Here is a 14,637-nt window from a genome sequence, read left to right on the forward strand (position 1 = left end):
CTAGAGGTAAACAATATTTCTCTTAAATCAGTAAATAATCTTAATAGATAATCCGTTTTCCATTTTTCACGGCACCATAATAATTGAAATCGATGGATGACGGGGATTCATATTCGTATTTTCCATTGTTAGTGGAAGAACGCGGATCCTTTCCTACCGGCACACGGACTCGTACTGGATGCGAACAAATTGTTAGTACGCCAAGGACGCCACCGGCCATCTGTTTTCTCGAAAAGAACTGGTTATATTCGCGCTTGCGCCACCCTTATCACGAGTCACGAACACAAATATGTTTCTGCGATTGATTAGAACTGTATTGCTCTAAAAACTGGAGGATTGATTAATCAAGGATCGGTGTACATTGTACACATATAGTTATCTTTTTATGCTACATGTATTTATGTGTACGAAATCTTGTTATCTGTTAAAGAAAATTTATTATTTCTCATTAGAAAGATTTCCCTTCTTCTTTATTTCACATTTATATGATAATCCATAATTCATTTTCCTTTCCTTTTTTTAAATTTTAAGGCAATACAAATTTATCCATTTACAACGATTAAATTCGTTTTAATAAATATATAGCAATCTCCATGAAATGTAGGTAATAGAAGTAAACTATTTATTAAATTTATTATATCTCTGTATACTCCAAGTTTGTTTAACCTTTTCCGATACGAATTATATTTTAGTATTTTATGTAATATATAGTATTTTATCTTGCAAAATAATAACAAATTATCTAAATTTAAAACATATTCACAACTATCATATTTACTACGAAGAAGGACGATGTTAGATTAGAACAATGATTAATATCGTGTGCACGTAAACGCAATGTAAGAGTGCATTATCACTATGCTGGTCCCTGAAATCTATGATGCTAATGGCGTTTGTAAATAGTTGTTTAACGGCATTGTGCGTGTAACATGTCGACAAGTAAAATTTCCACTCCAGACGACATTTTCATATAACATCTATGTTATCTGGCGCAATTAAAAATCTTTATAACAGGTAATAGTAGTGGTGACAGTTTCGTAATAATAATAATAACAACAACAACAACAATAATAGTAATAGGATATGATTACATGTATAGATAATAATAATTTATATTTTGTGTATAGTGTGTATAATGTCATTCGGTGTTTCCTATCATTAGTGTTCCTATCAGGAGTTTCTTTCATTTCTTAAGTTATCTAGGAATTGGAGCGAACACTTCGCTAAATATGTACCTACATGTTGTCCGATTGTTATATTGTGAAACGAAAGATAAAATAGTAATTATATCGACAATATCATGGTACGTATCCAGATGAATGTTTGTAAATGAAGTTCGATAAATCGAACGAAGAATGATCCGATGGTATATTAATTTTTCCAAAACTAAAGGCTATTCGTTCGTAAGAATAGTATGTATTACGGCTTAACATTAAGCTTAACGTTATAAATCATTAAGATCTTTTGTAAAAGATATCCTGAAATGACTAATGATAGTAATGCAGTACTCGTCAGATTGTGGGATTGCTTTCAAACTACCAGCTCTCGTCGTCGACCTCTCTTTCCTTTTCTTTCTCTTTTATTTGTTTCCTGACCAACATCTGTCTTACGCGCCATACCTTACTATACCGCATTACATTGCCACAACCCGTACATAACGTACCGATCCAACGACTCCGCGTTTATGGTGCAATGTGCTCACCGTCTACCTCGAGAATTTCAGAGAATTTCTCGAAAAAAAAGCATCTCAGGGACGCATCTCTGGTCATGCGTCGCCCTGTGTCGATTATGTGCGAAAATTGATAGCTTCTCATTGTGGAATTTATTTAAAATAACATTTTTCGCTAATATAAAAGTTATAATAACCGTGTATATGCAATGCTTTCATTTCTTATTTATTTGTAATTAAGTTCGAAATATAATATGCAATGAATATTGTTTTGCGTTTGGAAAATGGATAATAGATTTCTTTATAAATGAAGAAAATATGTAGTAAAAAGATCTCGTTAGCTCACTGCATCTTGTTAAATTCATGATAAATAAAGATGATATCTACATACGTACCATACAAGAAGTAAAAATAAATAGACGTGAGAGCCACTTCCTTCGAAAATGATATAATCGATTAACAGTTTCGTTACAACTGACATATTTGTTCTAATAATGCTACCGATGCATTTGTTGCGTTTCGTTATTTGTTTCAATAATGCGTTGCACCTATTGAGTTTTTATTTTCAACAAATATTATTATTGCATCGCCACGCTTACAGGCAGAATGTTATTTCTCGTCGATTTACTATTGATTCACTAATAGAATAGCTGATAACGAAATTAGGTATCCAAAAGAGTTTAAGAAGCCTCTTATACATTTCTAAGAAGAGTTAGAAATGATGCTTTGAACAATAATTCAGAAGATACGCCACTTATACGTAGCGATTCTGACAGTTCGTTGTCAGATAGCACCGATGTCTGTACAGTAGAAGATATAATAATTGATGATATATATATATATCATTATTCTCAACACCAATTGTTCCAATACCAACTTTATCTGATATTCCAGTATATTGGGATGGTAATGGGGATTCAATTTTCAATGAAGAATTCAATTTACAAAATAAAGCAAACTCTTAATAGATAATAATTTTCTTGATATATGCGTCATATAAGTTGATAGTTGACAGCCGAAAATTCCAATGTGTAGCCTAATAAATCATTTCTAACAAAAGGGCAACAATTCATAACATTTTCCAACTGGGAATCCATCCCTAAAGAGAGACTTTACCGAAACAGTGTAGATATTATTTGTTAGATAACAAACGAAGAGGCAACATCATACGAATAAAAAAATTGTCAAGCACAATTTTGTTTTGGAAATTGTTTCGAAAAATTTCATTTCGATATGCGATGATTTCAAAATTTATGTATTTTCTATTAATATATTATGAAACATAATTTGCATTGCTTAATATTTCATAGCTTTCTTTTCATTTATATATACATATAATAATTATATATATTAAATATATAATATATATAAAATTATAAAAATTATAAAAATATAAAATTATATATATGCATACATATAAAATCATAATAAAATCAACTAAACACTTAATTGTCTCATTTATAAACTAGTTGTACATAACGCATGCGTCACCAACACTGCGTGAAAAAGGTACATATATACATGCGAATGCATGGTGCATTTGATAGTGCTGCTGTCGCACCATATATTGTACATTTAGACGGAAAACATCAGGCAGAAAGATGAAGCAACGACCAGTGATGTTAAGTTAAACATTATCATATTAAAGAGTAACATTACTGTGGTTTCTAGCAAAAGATATTTTATTAACAGCAAAAGTGTTGAACAACTTTGATTTATATCAGCTATAAAGAAATAATAAAATATGTGTATATATCTGTATATATCTGCTGTAATTGGACGTTTACACGAAGTAACATAATAAATATTAAATACGAATGATCGACATTTAATAATGTGAAATCATTGAATTTTCTCGTGATGGATTTTATTAAATTTACTTCTAAAGTAAATGTATTTTTCTCCTCTGGCATATTTCTACGTATACAGGCATCTTAGGAGACAACACCTTTCACAGAGTTGGTGAAGTTCTTTCTGAAACCTGTTCTTGTTTTGTCGAAGGAATTGACATTCTGACTAGCTTCCTATTCTGAACTTATTTACATATTTATACTGATATACCAGCGTATACTTTCCACAATTAATGTTAACAGACTTCGTTTCTAAAATTATCTGCCAACTATCTGTTTGCTCTCTTATTTCTAAACTACTGGACCAAACAAAATAGCATACTGTTAAATTAATTAACGAAACTTGCGTTAATTAATTGGTTAAGAAAGATATTTGTTCTTTTTAAAAGGTGAATAACATTTAAGCTGTTCAAGGCAATAAAGAAACGAAGAAAAAATGACGAAACGAAAAATATAACCTATAAATAGAATACCAATAGAATTAATCGTAAGTTAATTGACATAAGAATTTTCTATTAGCAACATGTGCATACCAAGTTCAGTGTCTTTCATTTCTTTCTCTTTTCATAAAACTAATAACTGCACCACCAGCTTTCTTTACGCGGGACAGCGTGAAAAATATTGTAGCTATCATCGAAGTGAATTATTTCCGTTAAACTAGTTTTACGGATTATGTTTATACGAGTCAAGCGACCACATCAAGCTTTTCCAGCGTAGGGAAATGTGACAATTCATTATGAGCCAATTCACGTGGTAATAACACGTGCGCTGGAAAGTAATATATACAATTCTAGCCGCGTATCGTTTGGTGGTATGTCAATTGTATGTACTTACGTACGTTATTTACATACAAATGTACATACGTATGAGACCAGCAATTTCGACGATTCAACGCGTGTGATAGCATTTTACCCATTAACGAACGTCTTACTTTTTCGTGGATAATATATTGACCTTGATAGCTGGTATATGTACATATGCATAATATAAGAATCCTTTCACACTTTCACGAATGACATACATAACTACATATGCATATATGTCGTTTTCCTGGTCCTGCGAGCGAAAGCGTGTTTTCCATAACTTCCGTGCAGTATAATTAGTGTTTCGTGAGTTGTAATTAGAATGAAACGATGACATACATACCCTATGTCAAAACTATCTATCTTATCGCGTAGAGAAATTGTTGCTCCGTTTGCGTACGTTTCCACATTTCTATCCTCAAACCAATCTCACTGATCATACACAATTCAACGACAACGAGCAAGGAGCTGGAAGACAGACTTTCTTGCGTGAAAATGATCACGCATAACCGGTCGACGGATCCGTCCTCGTTCACGAGTATAGAAACACTGACCTGCCGTCACGAGAGGAGAGCAAACCAGGTAAGAGGTAACAGAACCTCTCCCTACTATTCCCGTCCTGTCCTCTCTTTCTGCTTCACTCGCTCTCCGTCCTCTTTTTCCACCTTTTTCCTTTCTTCCCTCCTTAATCTTCTCTGATCTTTCTCCTCGCCTTTCCTATCTTATTTTTCTTTCTTACACCTGTATTTCATACTTCCTCTGACTTTCCTTCTTTCTACTTCCCTCCCCTGTCTCTCTTCTGCATCCCCTATCTTTCTTTCTTCACAAAATTGTTGGGTCTGTCTTTTTCCTATTTCCGCTGCTTTAATAGATCTTTTATATCGCTTCGTTCTCTCCTTTCCTTTCTTCTTTTTTCCCTTCTTTATCTCTTTTTTGCAAGAAATCAGGTGTATTGCGAAAATAGAATATATTAAATCTTATTCTATCTATGCACTAATCACTGTTCCATCTTATTTTTTTTTCATTGGTGTACCATTCTCTGACACTGACTAATCGATTATTTATAGCAATTAATAGTTTCTAAATTTCTAAATTAGAATAAAATATTATTGTAATTTATAAATGTTGGTAGTATACAAATATGCTCCATTTTGCTGTATATTGTAATTATATTTTATTTATATAATTATATTTTTGTTATATTTAAACGGCATTTTAATTATGTATAGATAAGACTAAAGTATACATAGTTTACGTTTTGCGAATATTCTTTATACGCACGCTTTAGAAAGATGAATGAAATAATATGTACATATGTCTGAATGAGAAATGAGTAACATCCACTTCGATTAAGATCTCCACGAGTAGATATATTCGATTGATATAATAAAATATTCTACTTTGCGAAATAACAATATAATAAATTTTTTGGTCAATTTTTGCATTCATTATATGGAAGAAATTGAAGAGCTCATGTTTTAGAATAAAACTGAAAATGTTGTTGTCGTACACAAATATATACAAACATACACGCCATTCTAAAGCTAAGCCTAATTCGAAATAACTGGTTTTTTGATAAAACGCCCTCTTTACATATGAATAGAAAAAAAGATCAACAAACACCAGATACAATCGTTTAATCTACTATTTAAGTACATACTGAATAACCATATAAAAAATATTTTTAAGGAAAATCATTAAAATATGATCTCATTTTATAATTTTTAAATTATGCTTTTTTATCTCCATAATTACAGCTAACGTAAAGCCATCCTGCAGCGTCGGAATTACATTTTCCAATATAAAGATTAATTTTAAACAAATTACATATAATTTGTTCTTTATTAGTTCCATTTCGCTAATCCCAAACAAATGAGATTAATCATCTTCAAAAATACATAACATGCATATTATAAGTCCCTATTTTTCCATTATGTATTATATCGTATTTTTTTGCAGATCAGCTTTAAATATACATCGACATTTTACAAAAAATAATAATGTTGGAGCAGAAGAAATTTCTATATATGTAGGCATATATTAATGTGTCTGATTGTTCATATATGTATTGGAGTAGGAAGATCGATATTTCGTCGAAGCGAATAGGTCCTTACCTGCTGCCTACACGTCCTGGTAACTTTACATCACTGTAACACCGGTATATCTAGCAGCTAGCAGGCAGTGGCGTGCGTATCACCAAGTTCACCGTCTTTTCTTGTAACGTAACCCTGCGTAGGGTGTATTGCTCTCGCGTGCAGAAAATGTATTGTTACGGTCGTCAGCTGCTCTTTCGCTTCAAACGAGTACACTCTTTCTCTAGGTGGGGATATGCATCAGGGTCCCAGGGTACGACATACAGAGGGGAATGACTAGAACACAGGGAGAGGGATTTGTTTCCTATTGTTCGCACTGTATATGCATGCAATCTTTGCTCAACGATTGTCACTGTAAATTGGACATTTGTCGCCTATGGAACTTCTCTAAGGTTAACGTTTCTTTCTTTTCCCCGTTTTTTTCATTTTTTTTTTTTTAAATCTCAGTGACTCTTGTCCTGTATATAAGTACTTTCTTGTTCTGAGCGTACTTCGTACGTTTCCTCGTTCATTCCTTTTCTCCTACTAGTTAATTATTATTATTTTATTTCGATATCATTCATTTTGTTATAATAATGTTATAATCATATTATATAAAATTTTTAAACTGGTAAATTTTATTCTTATTACTTGTAAATGTAATCATGATTCACTTCTGTCTCCTGTTACAGAAGAGGTACAGATACACGAATATTATTATTGATAGTTGCATAAAAGAATTATATGAGTCACTAATGTGAAATGTAGCCCCGCGGAGGTGAAATTTAGGTAGTGAATTTAGGAGGTGAAATTAATAAATAAATACTGTTAAATGATACTGATAAATGTTTACATTTAGACACACATTTTGTAACCTTATATTTTTTAATTTCATTTATTCTCTTACTTTTTTATCAAACAGTTTCGTTTCGTAATATATATTATATTTGTACATACATATATAAAAATATTTCATAACAAGTAAGACAAATGAAAAATCAATCATCTTACTTATTTATACTATAATATGATATAGTATAACTAAATAATACAACAAGGGAAATATAAAAATTGTTTATCGTCAAAAAATCAAGGTCTATATGTACGTTGTCCTTTGTTTATAAATTTGCATTTCATTTATATTATTGTCTAATAGTCTAATATCTGAAAGATAAAACATAAGTACAAATGGAGATAAAATAAAAAAAAATATTTTATTTATACAACTACAGGACTTTGTAACATTGACTAAAATGTCTCTAATAAAATATCGGTAAATTACTCATTGAGTTCTTAATTTGATGGACTATAGATGACGTGACCTGCTTGCATCTACCTTCATGCGATATAATTATACAAATCGATCCATTTGTTTACGGAGGTCGTTTGCTAGTCCATTGCGTTTTACCAGTATTTTTAGATTAAATAGTATTATGCTTTAAATCCTGTGTTTATGTGACTTTAGAAGGAAATAAAGCTGCAATGCCGGGGACTGAAGTTAGTATTTTTATGTATCACAAAAACATGCATTTGAAATGAAAGATACTGAATTATTTTTTTGACAGTTCTGGCTGTCAAATCGTATTATTATCGTAATCGTATTATTCATTAGAAATTTGGGAAAAGAAATATAATAATGAATATAACTTAAATTTTATCGATATTTTACTCTTTTATTACTCGTGTCGTATAACTTTTTCATGATTTAATATTCTTAATTTTAATAACAAAATAATCCTTTATCTAGGACAATACAACAGAACTCGGAGAAATAGAAAATGTTAGGGTTGTGGTCCGTGTTCGACCTTTAAATGGAAAGGAGTTGGACGGGCACTGTAAGAATATAGTACGCGTGGATACGATAAATAGTGAAATAACAGTTGAAAATCCTAATGCTGCACAAGGAGAACCACCAAAAGTATTTTCCTTTGACGCTGTCTTTGATACTGATTCGACTCAAGTTGATATTTACAATGAAACTGCGAGACCTATTGTGGATAAAGTTCTTCAAGGGTACAATGGAACTATATTTGCATATGGACAAACAGGCACTGGTAAAACATATACTATGTCAGGTGCAAAGACATCTCCACAACTTAGGGGAATCATTCCTAATACCTTTGCACATATTTTTGGATACATAGCTAAGGCTCATGACAACCAAAAGTAGGTATTTTTTATGAAAAAGAAAAATCAAAATTTCATTAGTATTCAATTTTATATTTAAGTATTTTGTGTGAATTAAACATGTAAAGGAATAATGTTTGATAGATTCCTTGTACGTGCAACATATTTAGAGATTTATAATGAAGAAGTTAGAGACTTACTTGGTAAAGATCAAAATACTAGACTAGAAGTAAAGGAAAGACCCGATATTGGAGTATTTGTAAAAGATCTCAGTGGCTATGTTGTCAATAATGCTGATGATTTAGATCGAATAATGTCTCTTGGTAATAAGAATCGTAAGTATCTTGTCAGGTACCTTTGTAGAATATATAATTTTACATATATAATTTTAAGTATTAATACCTATAATAGTGGAAATAACCATGCTTCTAATGTTACAATAAATTGTTATAAACAACCATATGATATATAATTCTTATATAATACATAGGTGTTGTTGGAGCTACAGCAATGAACGTATCGAGTTCAAGGTCTCATGTAATATTTACAATCACAGTTGAATCTAGTCAACTTGGAGAGGATGGTGAACAACATGTAAAAATGGGGAAACTTCATTTAGTTGATTTAGCTGTATGTATCTTATTCTCATTATTCTACTGTACTTTAGTTTAACATATTTTCTAATTCATGTCACTGATATTCTGTAGGGTTCGGAAAGACAAAGCAAGACAAAAGCTTCTGGAGTTCGTTTAAGAGAAGCAACAAAAATTAATTTATCACTTTCAACACTAGGTAACGTAATATCTGCATTAGTTGACGGTCAGAGTTCACATGTGCCTTACAGAAATTCCAAACTCACGAGATTGTTGCAAGATTCTTTGGGTGGTAACTCAAAAACTTTAATGGTAACATTATTCATTTTCTTTCCTTTCTACGTTTTCTTTCTCTATTATGCATGAAATAATTATTTCAATTATTTCAATTTAGTGTGCAAATATAAGTCCAGCAGATATAAACTATGACGAAACTATCAGTACACTTCGTTATGCGAACCGCGCTAAGAATATTAAAAATAGAGCGAGAATTAATGAAGATCCAAAAGATGCTTTACTTCGGCAGTTTCAAGTTGAAATTGAACAATTACGTAAACAATTGGAAGAAAATGGTGCTGAAATATCTGAATCTGAAGACGAATCTGAAGATTCTGAAGAAACAGGGGAGACTAGACATGAGAAGAAAGCACGACGTAGAAGAAGTCAAATATTAACAATGGAAGAATTAGAAGATAGGGATATAGATTCCAATGAAAAAATTGACAAAGCTGAAAGAGAAGATAAAAGTCCCGATGACAAAGATGTTATCGAATTAAAAAGAACTCAGTAAGTTTTTAGAGAATTGGTTAAAAAATATCGCTGAAGAATATCTATAAGATATTAATTATTCTAGGAGCGAGAAAGAAGCATTACGAGAGAAAATGCAGAATCTACAAAATAAGATTTTAGTCGGAGGTGAAAATTTGTTGGAAAAAGCAGAAGCTCAAGAACAGTTATTGGCTGCAGCTGCAATTGAACTTGAACAACGTAAAAGCAGAGAAGAACAGTTGAAAAAAGCTATTGAAGCAAAGGAAGCTGAACGTATTGATATAGAAGAGAAATATTCCTCCTTGCAAGAGGAAGCTGCAGGGAAAACTAAGAAATTAAGTCGCGTACATACAATGTTAATGTCTGTTAAAGCAGAGTTATCTGATTTACAGCAAGAACATCAAAGAGAGATGGAAGGTCTTTTGGAAGGAGTTAGAGGTATTGGGCGAGAATTACAACTTCAAGAGCTAATAGTAAACAGTTACATTCCTGTTGAATATCAGGTACCTATAACAGTGTAATATTTTATTTAAAAAAATAAATATTCTCGCCAAAAGAACTATATACCAATTCTATTTTAGACAACGATTGAAAGATATGTTCATTGGAATGAAGATATTGGGGAATGGCAATTAAAGTGTGTAGCATATACAGGTAACAATATGCGCAAAGCACAAATCACGCCACCATTAGGAACTAACAAGGATGTACGTATTAATTTTTCAAAATTAACAATAAATCATATTTATGTAATAAATCATCATACTTATAATAATGTCTATTCCTAGCAAATTCAACCTGATATGTCAAATATATATCTCTCTTACAATAACGGAATTGACAATACTTTCGTGCAACCAAAAAAAATACGAAGCCGATCTGGAGTTCCAAGGCCAACTACAGCACATAGACGTACACCACACTAAAACTATGTTTAATCTATAAAATGATAAAAATATTTATATTTCACGAAATATTCAATTCTATGATTTTTTAGAATTTTTTTAAAGCATTATTCTAATTTATTTTTGTTTATATAATATATACGAGAAAATGAGTATTTTCTGCAATTATACATTTATTTCTATTCTGAATTAGGTATATTCACACTGATCTTAAATACTGCATAGAAACAAAGGGTATATACAGTATAATAGAACAATATCTAATTAACAAGACCGGTTTATTAAGAGCTACAATTTCTGTGTTGTATGATCATACAATTTAAAACTACATGTTCTACAAAGTACTTAATTTCTGCTAATTTACATAAATTGCAGAAGTTAGAATTAAGTTTGATAGAGTTATTATTATTTCAACTCGGATGATTTTCTTATATTGTACACACCATTAATACTTAAAGAACAATTATAACAGTAAGATTTTATGTTTTATGTATTTAGATACATTTTTCTGCGATGTCTATGAAATATTAGATGACGAAATCTAAATCAATGAATATCAACTTCCACAGAAATTACATTTTCATATTTAATAGCATGCTATAAAGTTACTATTAAATGGAGAATTGATATAAAGATTTTAGGGAGGAAAAAGTATGTGCTGTACCTGTGTAATAAAAAATAAGATCGTTTAGCTCGATATAGGAAATTAGAGTTAAATGTAACTGAAAACAATAGGAACGCAGTCTTTATCAAAAACTTAGCAATCTTATGTCTTTTTACATTGTCATTTATGTATTATAATTTGATAAAGGTCAGATTTTCTTTAGCTTAATAATAGTATTACAATAAGTATTTCTATATAACGTTAAATTTTGTCATTAAAACATTTTATGATAGTTATTTAAAGAACTTAACAAAAAGTAACTTGGGTTTTGTTTAAAATTTAACGTGTACCAATGCTTGCTTAATCATTTATATCAATAAACTTATAGAGAAAGCAAAGCACATCTCTATGGCAGAATAGGATTTTAACTGCATTTAAATTATTTTTTACTCTCTATCATCGAAAATATTTAAAAATTTTGTCTGAGTTTTAACTTTTTATTATGATATTAAGTACTGTGATAATAAAAATTCTTATTATTCTCAATTCCTTACCAATTACTTAAAGTAGTTAAGGATACTAGATGTAATTATTATTGTGTGTATATTATGCTTTTTTTTTATTTATAATTTACGAAATAAAAATAAATAATTATGTACTTATATAGTTTTCCGCATATTCGTTTTTTATTAAACATCAACATAAATCACAACATCAGTATAAAAATTTAGCTAATAAATTTTGTTTTTATCTCGGTATTCTTGAATCCATTTTTTAATAAACAAGCGATGGTATTTCCGTGCTAAAATAACACTATATGGATCATTAGCATCACTGCTTCTTAAGTCAAGATGATGTGCACTTTCTGGTATTATTACTGCTACTGCTGAAGAAGATAAGTTTTGTAATACTCCACCACTAGACCATGGATCCATTAAACCATTACTAAATGAAACAAAATAATGAATAAATAAAAGATTACATTATAAATGATAATTGTATTTCATGTGAAATATTAGTATATATATATGTAGACTTGTATTATACATATATTAATCTCACATTTGTTTCAATTGTTTCAAGTAAAAGAAATTGATATTACTTGACGATATATATACCTGAAAACAATATTTGTTGCAGTAGATAGATCTTTACATCCATATTGTTCGCATACTAAGTTTGGTAGTGGTTTTACTGAATATTGTTTCATACAGTCCTTGGTATAGCTATCCAAATTCCATGAACGAGGTTTAAACATATCATTTATTCCATCTGAACATATTGGCATTACCATTTCTGTACAAGCTTGGAAAGGCCATCCAACAGCACCTAATTGAGGCACAGAATCATTTAAATTTAAACACTTTGTTTCACTAGTATAATTAGTGAATATATTAATTGCTTTCTGTATTGCTATTAACAACTCTGTTCCTACGAGTGATTGATTTGTTAGATGTTTGCATACAGCCTGTAATAACAACAATATCTTGTAAATTATGAAATGTATATAAATGAAATCATTTTATTTAGAGACTAATTGAATAATAGACTAACTGTAAATTGAGATACTTACTTTAACAGGGTAAGCAGGTAATGGTGTCAAAAAGTTAGCTTCATATGGATAATTTACTACAGCAAGGTTTATATAAATATCCTCCAAATAAGATATTAATTGTTGGACATCACTTGAATTTTTTAATGGTTGACATAATTTCCAACTATCTGCTAACCACTCTCTCCCTTTGTCTATTAGGAAAAATAGAAAATAATTTTAAAAATGTAAAAAGACAATATAAATAATAGGTTACCCTATTACCGCTTGATGTTATATTGATAATAGTATTCCATGATCTACGAATAAGTTTTGGACAGTTTGTATGAGCTGTTTTAAAATCTGAGGTAACTATGCGCGCAAAAGCTTCACATTCTGTAACTCCACTAAACTGTAATATTGGAGCTGAAGATGCAATTGCTCTGTAATATTATACAATTTTTATTTATATTATATATCATTCTTATTGTATTTCTAGTTGGTACTGTTTCACTAACCCTTGTACAACATGAGGATATTTCATACGTATCCATGCACTAAGCATACCACCATATGAACCACCAAAAACTATAACAGGGCTATACTTATATTCTGGTTTAGATTTCACATATTGAATCAAATCGACATAATCTGCAAGGGCTTGCTGAGATGTTAGATATCCTAAATGATTCAAATCCATATAGGATTTATTGCCATAAGGCATAGATTCTCCATAGTAACGATGTTCAGCAAAAATTAATAAAGCTCCAAATTCTGGAGCTATGTCCCACATAAAACCCTGTAAAATATAAGAATTAAGTCAAAATTTTAAATTATGTTTAAATGAAATATGTTAGTTAATTATCATATAGGTTATATACTTACAGTATTTTGAGCAAAATTTTCAATGTTACCTTCATTTCCAGTATAAAAGAAAATAGGTGCATCTTTTCTGATTTCCCAAGTATTATTTACGAGATATCTTAATTTAAATGTATCTGACACTGAAAAGCTAAAGTGATCCACCTGTGATATATTTAAAATAATTTATTTTTTATACAAAAGAAACTATAAATAAGATTCATACACGTATGTAATGTATAGAAATTTAGTAATTTAATAAGTTTAGATCTTTGTATATTGAGAAATCTTCTCGTAAGGCACATGCAATAATCGATAATTTATAAATGTAAGAATATATGTACATTAAATAGGCAAGAAAAGTAAACAAATAAAAATAATTCGTAACAAATGTCACCGATAAAAGTTCTACATCAGGAATTTAATATTACATACTGGCATATCAATTGTTTTAATCTCATATTTGTATTTCCCGCTGTATAACTCATTTTGAGTGCGTAACTGATTTTGATAGTTTCCGTAAAATTTATTTAAAAGGATATATTGCATGGTAGGTTGCCATAACGCAATAAAAATGAATATTAAAGTATTGTACAATCCCATCTCAATACACTATCAATGAATTCCAGAATTCCAACTTTTAATTGACATTAATTGAATTAATTTATGATAAACCAACATCGGCAACAACTGTCTTCAGAGCATTTCCATATCAGGATACTGATATATACACACACACATATCTGTATACATATATACAAGGTTCCACAATCGTGTATGTAGACAGTGTATTAACTTGAAACCTGACATGCAAAAATTTGGAAAATGGTCACATGGCCACACGTACGTTCAAC

The 14,637-nt window shown here is 30.3% G+C and overlaps 3 protein-coding genes across 5 annotated transcripts in view; 1 reads left to right on the forward strand and 2 right to left on the reverse strand.

Annotated features, from left to right (window-relative positions):
* LOC132908177 (uncharacterized) overlaps positions 1 to 6,587 on the reverse strand; it is a 31,137-nt gene extending 24,550 nt beyond the window's left edge. Inside the window, exons 1-2 of one of the 3 annotated variants that reach the window (XM_060961911.1) lie at positions 4,666 to 4,895; positions 4,474 to 4,575 (exon numbers count right to left, since the gene is read on the reverse strand). The gene's annotated coding sequence lies outside the window, so the exon portion shown is untranslated. Of the gene's footprint in view, positions 1 to 4,473; positions 4,576 to 4,665; positions 4,896 to 6,436 lie in introns of those variants that run through there. The other 2 variants (XM_060961912.1, XM_060961910.1) reach the window with 2 other exon arrangements.
* A 1,155-nt stretch (positions 6,588 to 7,742) lies between these two features.
* LOC132908188 (kinesin-like protein KIF3A) lies at positions 7,743 to 12,067 on the forward strand. Its single transcript, XM_060961955.1, has 9 exons — positions 7,743 to 7,891; positions 8,142 to 8,560; positions 8,666 to 8,856; positions 9,012 to 9,151; positions 9,229 to 9,426; positions 9,509 to 9,900; positions 9,968 to 10,385; positions 10,464 to 10,589; positions 10,671 to 12,067. Exons 1-9 carry the CDS (start codon positions 7,877 to 7,879, stop codon positions 10,806 to 10,808), a joined length of 2,037 nt encoding a protein of 678 aa, XP_060817938.1. The 5' UTR covers positions 7,743 to 7,876; the 3' UTR covers positions 10,809 to 12,067.
* Positions 12,051 to 14,558, reverse strand: LOC132908193 (lysosomal Pro-X carboxypeptidase). The gene is made up of 7 exons (XM_060961973.1): positions 14,219 to 14,558; positions 13,808 to 13,948; positions 13,441 to 13,721; positions 13,208 to 13,365; positions 12,965 to 13,137; positions 12,510 to 12,859; positions 12,051 to 12,336 (listed from the first exon to the last, which is right to left on the reverse strand). Exons 1-7 carry the CDS (start codon positions 14,384 to 14,386, stop codon positions 12,123 to 12,125), a joined length of 1,485 nt encoding a protein of 494 aa, XP_060817956.1. The 5' UTR covers positions 14,387 to 14,558; the 3' UTR covers positions 12,051 to 12,122.
* Between the last annotated feature and the right edge of the window lie 79 nt (positions 14,559 to 14,637).

Source organism: Bombus pascuorum, chromosome 6 (assembly GCF_905332965.1).
Source record: "Bombus pascuorum chromosome 6, iyBomPasc1.1, whole genome shotgun sequence".
Classification (NCBI taxonomy): Eukaryota; Metazoa; Arthropoda; class Insecta; order Hymenoptera; family Apidae; genus Bombus; species Bombus pascuorum.

What these genes read in the sequence shown, in the direction of transcription:
- LOC132908188 (XM_060961955.1), top strand. An exon ending in ATCGAATTAAAAAGAACTCA is followed by an intron (nt 9,901 to 9,967) that starts GTAAGTTTTTAG and finishes TAATTATTCTAG; the next exon opens with GAGCGAGAAAGAAGCATTAC. An exon ending in ACATTCCTGTTGAATATCAG is followed by an intron (nt 10,386 to 10,463) that starts GTACCTATAACA and finishes ATTCTATTTTAG; the next exon opens with ACAACGATTGAAAGATATGT.
- LOC132908193 (XM_060961973.1), bottom strand. Translation starts at nt 14,386, where the DNA reads ATGGGATTGTACAATACTTTAATATTCATTTTTATTGCGTTATGGCAA. An exon ending in TATCCTCATGTTGTACAAGG is followed by an intron (nt 13,366 to 13,440) that starts GTTAGTGAAACA and finishes ATAATATTACAG; the next exon opens with AGCAATTGCATCTTCAGCTC. An exon ending in TATCAATATAACATCAAGCG is followed by an intron (nt 13,138 to 13,207) that starts GTAATAGGGTAA and finishes TTTTCCTAATAG; the next exon opens with ACAAAGGGAGAGAGTGGTTA.